Below are 17,246 nucleotides of genomic sequence, written 5' to 3'. Positions count from 1 at the left end.
TACACCATAACGGAGAAATATGAAGGGGCGAAATTCAAAAGAACCTGCTTCTACCGCTACTGACGAAGCTTGATTAGGGTTATGGATTTACAAAGGATATTTCGCCGTCATTCTATTCACAAAACGCTTGTCCACCGAGGAACCACGGACTGTCATAAATGATGTCACGCGAGTTTCATTCACCGTCTCACCCGGCGTGGAGGCTCGCTGGCGTTCTCGACGCAGCGCCCACACTGCAGCTTCGGCGCAAGCTGCAAACTTGTTGCGAGCAAGACTTCACAACCACGATCACTCGCTTTGGCTGTTCGACTTCGCTATCACATTTCTGCTGTAAGACGACAACGACCTCGCGATATCACATAACACATTGTTCTTAAACGTTCTTAAAATTACTTGTATCTACAAGCATTGCGTTCGTAAATCGCGATCTGATTATCAAGCACGCTGTAGTGGAGAGCATCGGAATAATGCTGACCACATGCGGTAATCTTAACGTGCACTGAAATACATGTACAGGACTTGAACATTTCGTTTCTTTCCAGAAATGTGGCTTCGACGTACTAGGCTGTGGCCACGCTGAATGACTATTTCGGCACATCCTCATCACAGCAAGCGCACCTAAAGGATTCAATGAAATACGTATAAAAGCGGTCACATGAAAACAGAAGCACTCTTTTTAACATCACACATGCTGACATTTTATTTCACGACCGTCGAGCGTACGTTTTGCTATTGCCGACGCCAATAAGTAGCTAGTCAAGTGTTTAAGATGTATTTCCAGTCTCTGCCCACCTGCCGGCTTGTGCGTCGTCATACCCACGTGACATCTACTGGAGGCGCCGATATTCAGGACAACCTCGCATATACCCGGGACGCTATAACGTAAAAATATTCCAAACTTTTCTATTTCAATTCTGCAATTAGCCCTCCACGATCGGTCAAAAACTTTTTTGGACCACCCCCACTTCACCTGTCTGTCACGCGACGTCACGAAAACCGCGATAGCTCCCCATCTGATATGACGTGTACACACTGATTATGCACAACTGGACCGAAGGAAAGAAAAATATTTATTTCTGATTCGACGCCATTTCACCATTAGACCTCGGCTATTGGTCAAAAGTTTTCGGGCTGCAACCACTTCACCTGCCTGTCACGCGACGTCACAAAACCGCGAAAACTCACGCATCAAAGTGACATGTACGCGTTAACAATGCATTAATATGCCGAACAAAACTGAATTTTTTTCTGAATAGCCGCAGGCTGCCCCGTTCCGAAAGGAATAACAGATCGCTCTGGCACTGGCTACTCGCCCCTGCCGGAGAGCATGGGTTTGAATGCGTATAACAATTCTTTTTTTTCGTGGCCGTGCAACGTTTTCGAGCGCTTTCGGCACATTTACGACCTTGTTCTGCCAACTCTTCTTTGCTGAGGATTCGTTTTAGCATCATTCATAAATGATGCTTCCGTTGTATGCCGCCGCGGTTTTCGACAAACCACCTCAAGCTAAGCAACAGAAAGCGGACTAATAGCAGACGCCAGCACCTCCCACACCATGCGGTTATCGATTTTCAGTGCAGTGGCTCGGCCTCATCGAATCCCTCTCCACTTAAGAGTGCTCCTCGTCTCTTGTAAGTCAATTAGATAAGACAAGCCACTCAGTGTAGGCAATGTTATTCGTTTTTCAAGCAAGAAAAAGTGACCTCTTATGAACGAGGAGAGCGTTTGATTGGTCTGTTCAGACAACCCCGCGGTGGAGCGCCCAATGCTTGCGTCGGCGGTTACGCAAATTTGACGTCAGGAGATTGTAATAAAAACATATCGGAACAGTTTTACGTTATAGGGCCCTAGGATTCCAGTCCAAGCAATATTCCGGAGCGACATCTCAGAAGCCAACGCAGAAGCAAATAAAGCAAATCTCAGAAGTGCACGGCTTCGCAAGAAACAGCCCGCGGAATCCTCATACCTCCTTTAAAGGTCAGACTAAGCATACAATATTCCCACAGCTAGGAACCCAACCGCCGCAGCTCTGCTTTTCGCGAATTCGTCCGACCTTTCAAGGCTCCGCATTCGAAGAGAGAGACAGTGATTGTGAAGAAAAGCAGGCGCTAGGTTGTGCAGCCATCTAGGAAGCACGTTCAGTGCCTTGGCGAGGGGGACTTAAAGAGGGAAGAACAAAGTGAAAGTCGTCGTCGGCACAGCACACATAGCTGGCAGCGGCAGTCAGCTGGTACATCTACAGCTTAGATAACAGCCCCGTGTCCTCCAGGAATCTAAGCAGGTGCGTCAGGGTGGCGCTGTGGTACCGACTGGGGACCAAAATTTGTGACGCGGAGATCGCAGGGAGGCGCTGAAGCAATGTGGACGGAGAAGCCCTCTCTTTGGAATACGCGGCTCAGAAGCAGAGCAGGTGCTCAGTTGATCCAGAAAAGCTCACACCAGAAGGCCAACCACGATATCGATGTGGCTTATGTAAATCTGATGAGCACGATATGACAAGCACAAATTGTCCGACAAAACAGAAGGCCACAATGCGGATACGAAAGGCTATACCAAAAACGACTATAGTAACAACACACAATCGTTATGAGGTTCTTGCAGAAGAGCCAGAGATGCTCTTGGCAGAAGAGGAAAAAGCCCCAGAAACACAACTGTACTCTTCTGTTCTTAAACGTGGCAAGCAGTCGCAGACAAAGAAACAGAAATTACCGGAACCTCTGCATCAGTCAGATGATGACCATGATGACATTGACGCTCGGATAGACGCACTGGCCAGAGAGATTGAGCGACTACGCAAACATAAAGAATTGGTAGTTCTGCGTCGTCAGAAAATAGGACCGACACGTGACGCATCAACCACTGCGAATGCCACCGTTACGCCTGGATCCCGTCCGGCACCACAGGTCAACCAAGCTGTTTGGACAGCAGTTTTAGATCAACTTGCTCAACTAACGTTGCTCATTCAGAATTGCCTGCATCATGGCTAATTCTCTGCAGCAGCTGTCACAGGATGGAATTCTACAGTGGAATTGTCGGGGCCTAAACTCCAAGTGAGGAGAAATTAAAACCAAGCTTCAATACAATAAGCTACATGTATGGGCACTGCTTATTCAAGAGCATAATAAGCTATGCTCCCTATCCAATTTCAATGGGTATCATAACCCATCTATTAGAGATAGACGTGCTACTACAATGGCTTCAGCTCCGGGAAAAGCTGCAGTTTATATATCATCGCATATTGCTCACACAGTGATTGACCTGGAGCCATGGTGTAGTGGTAATCAAGAAGTTGTCGGGGTCCTAACACGACCAGTGAAGACTCCTGTCATTCTAGTGTCATTCTACGCCAGACCGCAGCGCACACGTTTGAACTTGGGGTGGATAGCCCATCTCCGGTCTACGTACCCGGGAATTCCTATTCTCGTGGGTGGAGACTTCAATGCCCCACATACAGAATGGGGGTACAAGTACAACTCCCGAAGAGGATACCAAGTTAAAAACGTCATGAGCGATGCCACTTTTACACTGCTGAACCATCACGCTGTGGCTACCTGTGCTGTACCCGCAGTATCTAGAACAAACGCTCCAGACCTCACGTGGTGGTTGGGTCCTGGAATGCCGCAGTGGCGGGTGGAACCAGACACATGGGGCAGTGATCATATGCCAATAATGATTGGTTTGCACAGAACATGCATAAAGAAAATTCGACGACGAGTAACAGTCACGCATTGGGATAAGTTTCGGGAATCATCGATTGATGAAGTACCCTCAGAGCCCTCAGAAATTCTTCCCGCTTTGCAAGAACTGCTACGGAGGAACACCACTGTGACCACAGTTGACGAGGAACAACCTCAACCGGACCTCACCCTTTTGCAACTTTGGGCAAAGCGACGTCAGGCAGAATTGTATGCGTCGAGGAATCCCGATGCACCAGGTAGCCGTGCACGTGCTAACCATATAGCGGCGAAGGCGCGTCAGCACGAAAAGCAACTTTCTCGACGACGATGGTATGAGTGGTGCGAGAATCTTGGATCGGGCATTGGAAACAGAGCACTTTGGCGTACGTTCCGGTCAATGGAACGCGGTCATAAGCAACCTGACTCTGCAGCGAGCGTTAGGTTAGCGATGCAGAGTTCGCCACATCAATTTGCAGAACACGCTGCTAGAGCGTTTTTCCCGAAATACGATCAAGCGTCACCTATAAACTGCCCCGATATTGATGAGTCTGCCACAACCTCTAAATCCCAAATATCCAGCCCTTTCAACATGGCCGAACTAATAGCGGCGATTGAAACTTCGAAGCAACGAACAACACCTGGTCCCGATGGTATTCCTTATGAGGTTTTCAAGAACATGGAAGGAGCAGCTCTCGACGCACTTCTTCAGGCTATTAATAAAGTATGGGAGACTGGAAACGTTCCACCTGATTGGAAGCATTCAATTGTTGTCGCGATTCCGAAACCAGGAAAGTCTCCAAATAGCCTGCAGTCTTTACGCCCAATTTCACTAACCTCAACTGTCTGCAAACTCGCTGAAAAGATGCTGGCCACACGAGTTTCCTGGTGGCTTGAACGCCACGATAAATATCATCCTGCTCAAATTGGATTCCGTTCTTACTTGGGAACTGAAGACGGCCTTTCTATGTTATCAGACGATGTTTTACAGGTTTCTCCACACAGTCATGCTGTGCGCACGGTAGTAGCAACAGACATAACGAAAGCTTATGACAATATCGACCATGAAATCATTATATCTAACCTCATCGACCTGGGACTTCCACCGCGGGTGATAAGATTCATCTACTCATTCCTTCAGAATCGCACATTTGCGATTAGAGTAGATGGAAGGCAAGAAGGATACTTCACATCGAACAGAGGAGTCCCACAAGGTTCGGTTCTGGCTCCTCTTCTCTTCAACGTTGCTTTAATACCTCTGGCCTGGCAACTACATCGGATTCCGGATGTGAGGTTCTTAATCTATGCGGATGACGTCACTTTGTGGTCCGTGCATAAAGATTTATCTAGACAAACTCAACAGCTTCAAGAAGCCCTTGATGTGCTGAACAACTACGCTCGGAAAGCAGGATTGGACATTTCCGCCCAAAAATCAAGCTATGTTGTGGTGGCCAACAAGAAAGGACGCACAAGAATCACGCAGCACCCCTTCACATTTAGACTCGGCGCAGTGACAATCCCTGAGGCTTCTGAGATCCGCATACTGGGTCTCGATATTCACCAATCCGGCAGTGGTGCACACTGGCTCCGTAAAACCAGACAGAGTTCGACAAAAACACTTCACCTTATTCGTCGCATTGCAGCAAAAGCAGCTGGAGCTCGTACTGACGTAGCTCGACGGTTGGTGCGTGCAGTCTTGCAGCCACGAATTTTATATCAAGCACAATTTCAACGGCTGACTTTGGCACAGCTGGCACAGTTGGAGACGATTAATCGCGATGCTATGCGCACAATCACAGCACTGCCCCGCATCACTCCGATACCAACCTTACAGGAACATGCCCAGCTCAACACAATTGCAGAGCTAATTTTGCAACGTGAAAAAGCACGTGAAATAAAAAAGCAACTTATTCCGGCTGTCGCTGCGTTGCATGCTCATTTTCACCGCGGCTCTCGGATTGACAATCAGCCCTATCCAATGCCTCCCTGGGAATTCACCAGCATCACAACTAATAAGCCAACGAAGTTACGACGCAGCGATACAACATTTATTATTGACGAACACAACAAAGTCGATGCATCATGCGTTAACACCTGCAAAGTCTATACGGATGCTGCCATTCTCCCAGACGGCGGAAGGACATCATTCCTGAGTACTACGCATAATTTCATCACCGGCCACCACCGCTATTTATCTACGGAAGCCAGCGCTCTAGTAATGGAACTTCAAGCCATCCGCGACGCTGTGCAAGATGCGACATCTAAGCTGCCTACCATCAAGCAACTAGATATCTTCACTGATTCTTTAGCGGCTATTCAGGAACTCAAGAAGGTTGATAAGGCGATGGAAATCTGCGAGAGAATACACACTATGAATAGTAAGACAGCTACTTGCGTCAAGGTACACTGGATTCAAGGCCATTCAGCAAACCCTCACAACATTGCTGCTGACCAGCAGGCACACTGTCCTCCTAATCCTGATCCTCCACCTATTCCCCTCCCACCCCAACCCCGTAACTCGCTGCGAGCCCGTAAAAATGTTCTCCGGCAGGACACACGCGCTCTTATCCCACCGTGTGTCTGCTCCCTCCCCCTTCATCTTACTAGGGCGGAGGAAGTTGTGCTTAGGAGGCTTCGGGCCGGGGTGGCCCTTACACCGGCTGTTGTCTCAAGGTGGAACTGGTCGCATTTACCACTGGGTGCTACGTGTCCATACTGCTCCATTCCTGTGGTGGAATCAGATGCATACCACCTAATATGGACATGTACGGGTTTACAATCGGAACGCTCGCGTCTCCTACTGCAAGCCGGCCTCCGCTACAGTGTGACAACCAGCTATGACCGCTGGATACATGACAACAGATTCCACAAAACACTGCTTCAATTCATACACAACACAGGCCTCACAGCACACATATAATACACATATACGCTCCAAGAATTATGCCTTAAGGGCAAGCCTTTATCGCAATAATAAAAAAAAAAAAAAAAAAGGTGCTCAGTTGTGTTTGCCGCGCCATCCGCTGACGGGGATAAAGCTGTGCCGTTGTCATCCTTGTTACACTTCCGGCTGTTCTGGAAGCGCCGCAGGGTAGACCTCTCCTGCCTTGTAAGGCCGCGATGAGGCCGCTGCAACGTGTGCCTCACATAGTTAAACACTGTTACAGCTATGCAAACGGGTGCATTACAATGATGCGCTGCGTTCGCCATTCGAAGAGGTGAAAAAGTGTTAAGAGTCGCCGTAGAGACAGTCGCCAATGTATGAACGATCCCACAAGGATAATCTGCAGAACGTTTTGTCCTCCCTACGATATTCCGCAAGAACCCAGCACGGGAACGATGAAAGCACCCTAAGAGTGTGCAACGTGTTACAAACCTCAGTTATCCTCAACATACACCAACATCTTCCGAAAGCAATTATCTGACGCCCTCGGTTGATCCATCAAGAGCACCCGAACGAGGCGGTAGCAGCCAAGTTAAAGAAATGCAGATTTGCCCTGCATGTCGACTCGAGCTTTTAGAGCGAAACAATTTGTAACTTGGGTGATGTCACAGTACGCGATTCCGGTACCCTTCTGGATGTGACGGCGTTCGTAGCTGAAGTTCGTGAGAAGGACTTCCGCATGCGCACGAGTCATGTAGAGTACGCATCTAGCAATAGAAACGCCTTGCGTGAGCAATAGTGCAACGATTTGCTCCGCGATCACATTCCCGTGGTAGGGCTTCGTGCATGATACAAGGCGGCAAGATCGCGGCTGAATGCTCACATCGGATTCGCAAACGCTCGTGTTGGCCGTCATTCGTCGTGTCGCCGTATGGGCTGGCAGAAAATGTCGCCATACGTGCCGGAATGTTCGCGACTGCGCCGCGATCGAAAGTCCATCCCCAAGATGAGGTTTCTGCAGCAATGACGAAAGTGGCAGCGAAGCTCGAGTTACCGATGTGGATTCGGGCGGTGCATGTTCCCGTTGGGGTCCCCCGGCACTTCTGATGTGGGGCCCTGTGCACGGCGTCCAAAGCTGCTGTTCTTAGAGGAAGTCCACTTAAAAGCTAAGCATACAAACTTTCTTCAGTTCGTTATTCGTAAAGACCGCGACAAGGCTACCACTTCATCTGGCGGCGTGGAAATGATGCTTGATAAAAGTAGGGCGTGCCAGCGCTTAGAACTCCAAACAGCCGTTGAGGCAGTTGCAGTTTGAGCTGTGCTTCCAAATAAACTTACTACCATCTGCTCTCTGTACATACCCCCACATTATCAGCTCCACAGACAAGAATTTCAGGCCTTAGTAGAACTTCCTGAACCCTATATGATTCTTCGACATTTATATACACACAGTACTCTGTGGGTGGGCCCTCACTGTGATGTGCGAGGCTGTTCATATGAAAAATTTCTTTATTGAACTGGGGCACGCCTACTAAATGAGTAAAACCAACCTTTTACAGTAATTATAGCAAGAAATATTCTTCCATAGATTTGAGCATAGCATCTGCAACACTAATGACGTACCACCAGTGGAATGTTGTGAAAAATTTCTACGGCAGCGACTGCTTCCATTTCATGCTGGACGCAACGAAAGGGCGCCACGCGTTCCTCGGTGGAAGGTCGAATGGGAGCTGGCGCATTTGTCGCAGGATGACACCGGCTCCCTCAACATAGACGACGCCGTCGCATACTTCCTTACTGATGGTGCATCCAAATGCATCTCACAAACGAAACGAGTGCACGCCAAACTACGATTTCCGTGGTGGACTGAGGAAAGCGCGTAAGCAGCAAAACAGAACGTGGGGACGCCATTCTACAACTGTGGAAAACCTAAATAACTTCAAGCATGTAAAATCGCAGGGAACAAGGACACGTCGACAGGCTAGGAGGGAAAGCTGGCAAAAGTATATCTTCGGTGTAAACTCCTGTACAGACGTGGGAGAAGTATCAAATGGAGTTAATAGAATAAAAGGCCGAAACCCATTATCTTTGGTAAATACTAAGAAAGTCTCAAAGACCAAGCAGATTTTCTGGGTGCACATTTTCAGGACATCGCCTGTTGTTCCCACTATTCTGAAACATTCGTCAGATACAAACAACGAGCAGAATGACAGCCTTTCGAACGGAAATGCGCACCAAATCGGGCACACAACCCTCCGTTTAACTTAGCTGAGCTCCTGGCATCCCAGAACTCTGATCCTCGATCTGATCAAATAATTTATGAAATGATAAAGCGCTTACACACTGCCACGCAGAAACCCCTCCTGTCATTCTTCAACGCCACAGGGCCTTAAGGCATACACCGTATGCTTGGAAAGAGGCAGTCACAGTCCCCATTATCAAAGAGGGCACGGAACCAATTTTATCCACCAGTTATAGGCCCAAAGCATTGACGAGCTGCCTCTGCAATTTGTTCGAAAAGATGGTTGAGGGGTACCGGCTGCACTATCCGGAAAGCAATAAACTGATCGGTCCAAACTAGTGCGCTTTCAGGGAAGGCAGATCGACACCTGACCTCCTGCTCTGCATTGAGGCAAATATTAGGGACGCCTCCTTTCATAAAAGATGCGTATCTGTATTTGTAGGCATCGAGAAATCCTACGATGTCGCATTACACTTCGGTATTTTACGAGATCTGTCGGCAGTTGCTGTCCGCGGTAGCATGTCGAACATCATTCAAAGCTACCTGTCTAACCGCGTATTCCGTGTAAAACAAACTGACATATCGCAAGGCACAGTGCTTAGTTGAACGCATTTTGTTGTAAAAATTAATTCCCTTTACAGTCATTCCACGCACCATGTTTTATTCCCTATACGTAGTCAATGTTCAGATAGGTTTTAGATAATGTATTATTGTTACCTGCGAACAGCAGGTGCAGCTTAGTTTAAATTTATTCTCTGAATTGGCAAGTGAAAATCGGTTTAAAATAAACACCCGCAAAAGCACTTGTGTACTATTTACAAACAAGAAAGGCGTGATACCTGTTCCATGTATTGCCTTCCATGGAGATGAGCTCTTTGTGAGTAGCGAGCATACGTTTTTAGAATCATTTTATACTCTAAGCTCACGTTTATTCCTCATCTTAAGCTCCTAAGAAGGAAATGCTTGAAGACAACGAACCGTTTAAAACTTCTGTCTAGCAACTCGGGGTAGTGATTGGAAGTGTCTCCCAAACTTGCATAGGATTACGGTGCTGTAGTTTACCATTAGTCAACACCAAGCATTAAAAATGCTAGATACTGTTAACCATCTGGATGTATGTCTCGCCACCAGTGCTTAAGGACAACTGCGATGCAGAGCCTCTACGTAGAGTCGAATCAGTCTTCTCTTTATCTGCAGTGGTCATATACAAGTTTTACATATTTTATGAGTACACGCCAACACTGAACACCCTTCGTATTCAACGACAAACAATATGACCTCTGCCACACTCTTTCACAACCGACCTGCAGTGAGAGAGCCGTTCTCTTCCCGTATAAGGAGTCTTACTGAAGAAATGCGTGATCTAGTGCTTGAGCATGGTCTCATGGCTTCAGCGTAGCTGTTACCGCCGTGGCAGTGGCAGCTCATTGGGAGGGACTCATCGTATATTGAGGCAACTAAACATCTTGGAGACGTGCATATCAGAATGCATTTCATAGAACTGCAGGCAAAGTACTCGTTCGCGGAATTTTACACAGATACATCAAAATTACTTGCCGGTGCATATTACGCAGTAGTCGGTCCCTTCTTTTCAGAATCGAATTTTGTACGCCCTGAAACAAGAACCTTTACGGCAGGCGCCTGTGCAATTTAACTGCTGCAAAACACGTCAGAATATTAAAGCTACAAAAGGCGGTTGTATTTGCAGACTCCTAAAGCGCCGTGAAAGTTTATTATCTTTGCATAAACACAAAAACCCTGTAATCAATTATCTTTATTAGATGCTACTCTCGCATCTAACCAACACGTCACATCATGTTGGGACATGGAGGCATGGAAGGCTACGTTCTTGCAGATGCAGTTGCCACGTCCGTAGCCGTTTCTGCCGTGGGCCTTAAGTCATTTTTGAGAAAAGAAGCTATGTGCAATGAACCCAGGGCACTGAAGCGTCAAAAAAACTGATTTAATTAAGCCAGATTTGGTAAATGGACCTCCAATAACCAAAATACGGCGAATTGAGGTTACTTTCTGCCGACTTTCAATAGTCCACAAATATGACACACTCTTACCAGCTGATCGGTGACCAACCTACGATATGTCGCAAATGTGGCGAGGTGCTGACAGTCATCCACGTCTTGTTGGAGTGTCGAGAAGCTGGCAGGGAAGCACTTTCCTTTCACCTGCCGACAGCACCACGCGCAGCAATGCTTCTTGGTAAAGAACAGTTGTCTGGCAGTAAAGCGGCTTCGAAGTTCTCGCTCAATACTGACGCTTCGAAAGTCGTAAACCCAATACATTCTCAGCCAATTGTCTCACTGGAGGCTGTTGTTACGATAACAGGATCATGTGCAGCATGTGCCTCTAGTCCCTTTCGTTTTAATTTTAGGGACGTCATTTCTTCAATTTATTTTTCCCTCGGAGTCTACCAGCATTACAGTTGGGGCTGGCACGTCAGCCACACAACGCGATCCAGACAATATAAATGCATGCATATTACATGCACAATAACAATACAAAGAAATCATAACACAACAGCAATGTAGATAATATAATACAAACGTAACACAAATAAATAAAAAATGCTAATAAAAACATAAGGTTATCTATCTGATTCAGGTGCAACAAAAGCAATTATGATTATGTCTAAAGTGGCAGCAACAATGCAGTTAAATCATACTACAACAGTAAATAAAATAATATTAACACAATTAAAAAAATAACTGATGCAAGCGTTTAGCTATCCAATTCAGGCACAGTGAAGCTGGTTATGGCATGTTTAAAGTGGCAACAATAATACAAATAATACATAAGACAACAGTAATGGAGATAGTTATAACACTAGTTTAACGCAATATAAATAACTGCATTATATCCGTAAGTTAGATATCTAATTCAGGTGCAAAGGGCTACTCATGGCGTGTTTAAAGTGGCACTTATTCATGATACTGACAGTATTAAGAGGCGGCTGATTCCATTCTCTACACGTCTGAGAATGAAATGAGTTGGAATAAGTAATAGTTTTACAGTGGAGAAAAATGTTTTATGCGCATGATCGAGGCGACGTGATGTAAATGCAGGAGGATGAGAGAGCAAAGAGCTTGAACGTGGTAGTATATTGTATGGAACAGAGTGAGACGTGATATCTCACGGCGGTTAATAAGCAATGGAAGATTAAGCGAAGGTTTCATGACCGTTACACTCGCTGTACGATTATAGCTACGATGAATGAATCCAGCTGAGAGATTTTGAACGGCTTCAATTTCGTTGACAAGTATTATTTCACAAGGCTCCCATACGGAGGAAGCATATTAGAAATCAAAGCGGATGGTAGTTGTGCAGAGTAATTTTTTTTGAAATTCTGTCGGAGCAAGGTAAAAATTTTGTCCGGTGTAACTAAGACTGCGGTTAGCTTTTGCGATGACTGAGTGTGCATGTGTTCTATCCGAGGTGATATGTACTGTGGCGTCACAGTATCAAGAACCGTGTTACCAATGAGGCAGGCGGTGAAAGGGCGCGATACGCGCAGCGTTCCGACGCGTTCGCGTTGCGTGCCGGGCACCAGTTCGGACTTGTGCACTGTCGTTGTGGGGTCTGATTGTCCGGTAAATGACACAATCACCGACGAAAAGGCAGATGAAATGTAAGTAGGAAGATTATTAATGTACATCAGAAATAGTAATCGACCAAGGACTGAACCCTGTGGGACACCTGAGCGTACATAGACTGCAGGAGAGTCAAAAGCCATTAGCGGACACAATTTGAGTACGGTTGCTAATCAAGGCGTTAATTACACTAAGTACGTTTCGATCAATGTTTAGCAAGCTTAATTTGTTTAAATAGAAGAGAGTTAGTGACATTATCAAAGGCTTTAACGAAATCGAGAAAGACAGTCAGTTATTGACCCAGAATCAAGAGCCACATTAAGATAGTTAGTGAACGCTTGTAACTAAGTTTCACATGAAAAGAACTTACAGAATCTATGCTGTGAGGGTGTGAATAAATTGTTGCTTTGTAGAAATTTACCTGATGTGAATAAATAATATACTCCCTAATTTTGCATGGTATGGACGTGAGATAAATGGGGCGATAGTCATTTGGATCAGACGTTGAGGCGGATCTGTGAACAGGAGTAACCTTTCCTGTCACCTATTCATCCAGAAGGGAGCCATCTTGGAGTGATTGCGAAATTATGCACTCCAAAATTATTCAAGTTTACTCTATTGTATTTTTCATAAATAGGCTTAATGCCACCACTATGACCTGAACAAGAGCTTTCAAGTTTTTTGATGAACGACAGAATTCCTGAGCACTCATACACATTGGGTTCATCAAGGAAAATATGTAGTGGAAAAAAAGGTAAATTAGCATTGTTGGTGGTGGCCGTGAATGCTTTACTGAAACATTCATTGAATAGTAATGCCCTCTGCTCTTTGTGGAAGCTTCTCCTTGTGCGTTTATTAAGGATATATCTCTGCACTAGTTACTTAAGACCGTGTTCCAGAACCGTCTAGGGTTAATTTTCAGCATTGCTGGAAGTGTTTTATTCAATAAGTAGAAGTTACATGATTTTACATTGTAATTAGAATTCAAAAAAAAATTATGGGGTTTTACGTGCCAAAACCACTTTCTGATTATGAGGCACGCCGTAGTGGAGGACTCCGGAAATTTCGACCGCCTGGGGTTCTTTAACGTGCACCTAAATCTAAGTACACGGGTGTTTTCGCATTTCGCCCCCATCGAAATGCGGCCGCCGTGGCCGGCATTCGATCCCGCGACCTCGTGCTCAGTAGCCTAACACCATAGCCACTGAGCAACCACGGCGGGTAATTAGAATTCAATGTCTTATAAGCCGTCCAACGTGGAATGCTCTGATGTGCCCTAGCTTCACGATACATTCTTTTCTTGTGATTTGCCAGTCTGTTAAGTTGCTTACTGTACCAGGGTACTGTGCTGCTCGAGAAAATATCTCTTAAAGGGATAAGCCCGCCTGTTAGCTCGTGAACCTTGTTTTTAAATGAAAACATATTGCTTTAAACCGTACGGCCGATATAATTGAGAAGAAATTCATCTAAGAAGGAAAACAGCTCGCTAATAGATTCAGAGTCTCCTTTCTTGTAATCCCTCATAGATTTACAGTTATCACGTGAACGTGGCATTTGGAACTGCAATGAAACTTGAATAATATTGTGGTCGCTTAGGCCTTGGACAGCCCTTATCGTAGTGACAAGATGACGTTAGAGCAACATTAAGGACTGATGATGCAGCGGTAACTCGAATTGGGAACTTTACTAACTGGGAACGCCAGAAATCGGTGCCACAATTCGCGATGCAGCCGGTTTCTGAAGACGCCAGTACTATGTGAGGGCATGCTAACGAGCACAAAATATTAGAGAAATTAAAATCTCCCAGTAGTAAGATTGGCACATCTAAAAATTTTACAACAATCTGGTTAAAACAGTCAAATAGACCGTTACAAAAACATTTTTTTCAACAGCTTCTTAAATGTTGTGGCAATGCCGCAGCACCCAATCTCTAAATATGTTGTAATTCGAACTAGGTAACAATCCTTTCGATCACTAACCGCAATTACCACTCCGCCGCCACATCGCTCAGATTTATCATGTCGAAATACAATGTATTTTTTCTGGCATTTCGAAAGCTCCCAATCAAGTACGTTATCAGACAGCCACTTTTCTCTTAGGGCTATGATATCAATACTACAATCATCAATTAAAGACCACAAGTCATCACGTTTAGGCAATAAGTTTCGAAGTATAGTGCTAAACACATGAGTGGTTTGTAAGATTGAATGAGCACGTTCAAGGGTCCTGCTAATGCATTAGTGGTACGTGCACCTATATCCTTTTATATTATCTCCTCATTGCATTGAAGCGGTATGAGCCTTCGAATAGAAGATGAAGCGCAGGAACCTGGGTAAAAGAGAAGAGGAGAATGAAGTGACAATAAAGATAGACAGGGTGGACGCCAGATCCACAGCAATGCTTTACGTCTATTGTGCTTTAACTAGTAATGCTACGTTATTTTGGCACAGCAGACAACCGACTCCAACATGGGGGTGACATTTTTCTTGAGGAGACCTCCGCAGAAGGTATAATCTTTTCGAGATACCAAGGTCAAGATGAACCAGCGGTGGAACTACCTCGCGAACTCAACTCGGCAGAACTCGTGAACCTAGTTTTAGAGAAGGCTTCCATGGACACTGCTGAACTGCGTCGGAAGGATGCTGTGAAAGCGAACTTGCGTCTGGCGATCTTCGAGGATTTAGTTCTTCAACCAATGCGTCGAAAGGACTCTGGATTACGGTCTTCGACGGAATAGATGAGCCTCGTTTTGAAAGCTCTTCAGCTACAGCAAGAACAGATTGCCCAACAGGACCATCTGGTGACATCGCTTATAAGCTCTCTAAAGGCTGAGAAGCCGGTGACTAAATTTGTAGAACCCGATGCGTTCGACGGAGTGTCTTCAAGTCCAGAAAGTTGGTTTGAATTCTATGCATATGCCGCTGGGAAGAATAACTGGCACTCTAATGAGGACAAGATTACTAAAATGCGTAGTTACTTAAGAGGTGCTGCACGGAAGTGGTACGATTTGCATATTATTGAAGAAGCTGGCAACTCTTGGAACCAGTGAAAGGAAAAATTCATGACGGCATTCCGAAGCAACCCAGTGCAAAGATGGGACGCCGCGCTTAATTTCAAATTCAAGCAGGGCTCCCTCGTCGAGTATTTCTTTGAAATAGTCGCCTTTTAAAGCTGGTCGAGCATATGCTTCCTTCTTCTGCCGTAGTAGCACTAACAATGCGCGGACTACACGCGGGAGTCTTGAAGCAAGTACGATCACCTACAACTATGGACGGGCTCCTGGAGTGCCTTCAGGACATACCATCTACTTCTAAGAAAATATAACCGCTAACTCAAGCAGTCGCTTCAGACGGACCGGCGCGGATTGCTCAAGCTGTAATCAACGAGAACCGAGCCACCTTGCAGGCAGCACAGAGAACTTGGGTTGGCGTGCTCCCAGAGGTCGGGTGAATAACGTCGACAACGACCCTGTCCCCCTACTTTCGGACGCTCAACAGTTCCCGACGACAAAAAACTAATAAACAAGAGTGATCAGTCGCACCCGATGACCACAACTGAGACTTTATTTAATTTGCTCTAGCCTACTTCACATTTCCTGTCAAAGTTGGAAACAGATATATAATGGCTTTGGCTGACAGCGGTGCTTCTGTGTCTGTAATAAATGCCAAGCTGGTAGATCCAAGTCACCTGCATAGTGGAAGAGTACTACGGGTGCAAGGGTACGATGGAAAAGTGACAATGCATAATCAGTGGGTCTCAGTAAACATCGTGTTCCAAGGTCATGAAATAGAGAGTGAAGTACTGGTGATAGAGGGTGTGACGTACGATCGACTTTCTGCTATCCAAACCAGATATAAAGAAACTAAAGATCAACGTATACTAGGGCGATGCGGTTTTAGTGGAAGGACTATCAAGAGAAGAGACACAGCAGGGTAGAAAAGATACCTACCGGTTGTTAAGTGGGCGGAGGATATTGCAACGACTTACCCTGAACTGATATGCATAGGAAGCTATCGTCAAGCGATGAAGTCACTCAAAGTGCCTTTCGAACTAACTGACAAGACCGTCATCCGAAAATCACCTTATAACATATCAAGAGAGCGCAAGATATTGTTGAAGAAGGAATTGCAGGAGATGCCAGACATCGATATAATCCGACCTTCGGTGTCACCCTTCGCCTCTCCCATAACTATTGCGCCGAAGGAAGATGAAACTTTCAGACTGTGCACAGATTACAGGGTTCTCAATCGCCAGACAGAACTTATACCATTTCCCATACCGAAGATAGACACGATTATAGATGAGACAGGTGGTTGCCGAAATTTCTCACGTATTGACTTGTGTAAAGGTTTCTGGCAGATCCCGCTAACCGAAGAAACAAAAATGTACACTGCTTTTTATCATGCCCTTCGATCTGTACGAGTATAACCGGCTTCCTTTCGACTGGGAAAACTCGCCAGCATGGTTCCAGAAGATTATGAACGAAGTGCTGAAGTCTTTCTTAGGTGTCTTTTGTAACGTGTACATAGACGATATTATCGTCTTCTTCAAAACGGAGGCTGAGCATCAAGAACACCTGTCTCAGGTATTAAATGCCTTGAGCTTGGTACACCTCAACGTTAATTTTAAGAAAAGTGCACTCTTTCAAAGAAAAGTTATGTGACATTTCAGACCTTTCATAAAAGAATTTGCCATAAAAACAAGATGCCTCACGCGCCTAACGCAAAAAAAAATCCATTTCAGTGGGATGATGAATGTGAGAGAGTCTACCGTGATCTGGTGCACAGAATCTCTGCTGACCCTATCCTACGCATACCTGATTTCACTTTACCCTTTGAACTCAA

General features: G+C 45.6%; 1 protein-coding gene across 2 annotated transcripts in view; it reads left to right on the top strand.

The window, feature by feature from the left end:
* Positions 1-17,246, top strand: part of LOC126536072 (monocarboxylate transporter 12-like) — a 225,900-nt gene that overhangs the window by 190,145 nt on the left and 18,509 nt on the right. The window contains exon 6 of one of the 2 annotated variants that reach the window (XM_055072667.2): positions 543-662. The exons of the other annotated variant lie outside the window; for it this stretch is intronic. Coding sequence (XP_054928642.1) covers positions 543-580 — 38 coding nt within the window. The 3' untranslated portion in view covers positions 581-662. Of the gene's footprint in view, positions 1-542; positions 663-17,246 lie in introns of those variants that run through there. 2 annotated transcript variants of the gene reach the window in all.

Source organism: Dermacentor andersoni, chromosome 3, assembly GCF_023375885.2.
Source record: "Dermacentor andersoni chromosome 3, qqDerAnde1_hic_scaffold, whole genome shotgun sequence".
NCBI classification, from domain to species: domain Eukaryota; kingdom Metazoa; phylum Arthropoda; class Arachnida; order Ixodida; family Ixodidae; genus Dermacentor; species Dermacentor andersoni.
This window is presented reverse-complemented; position numbering and strand designations above follow the sequence as displayed.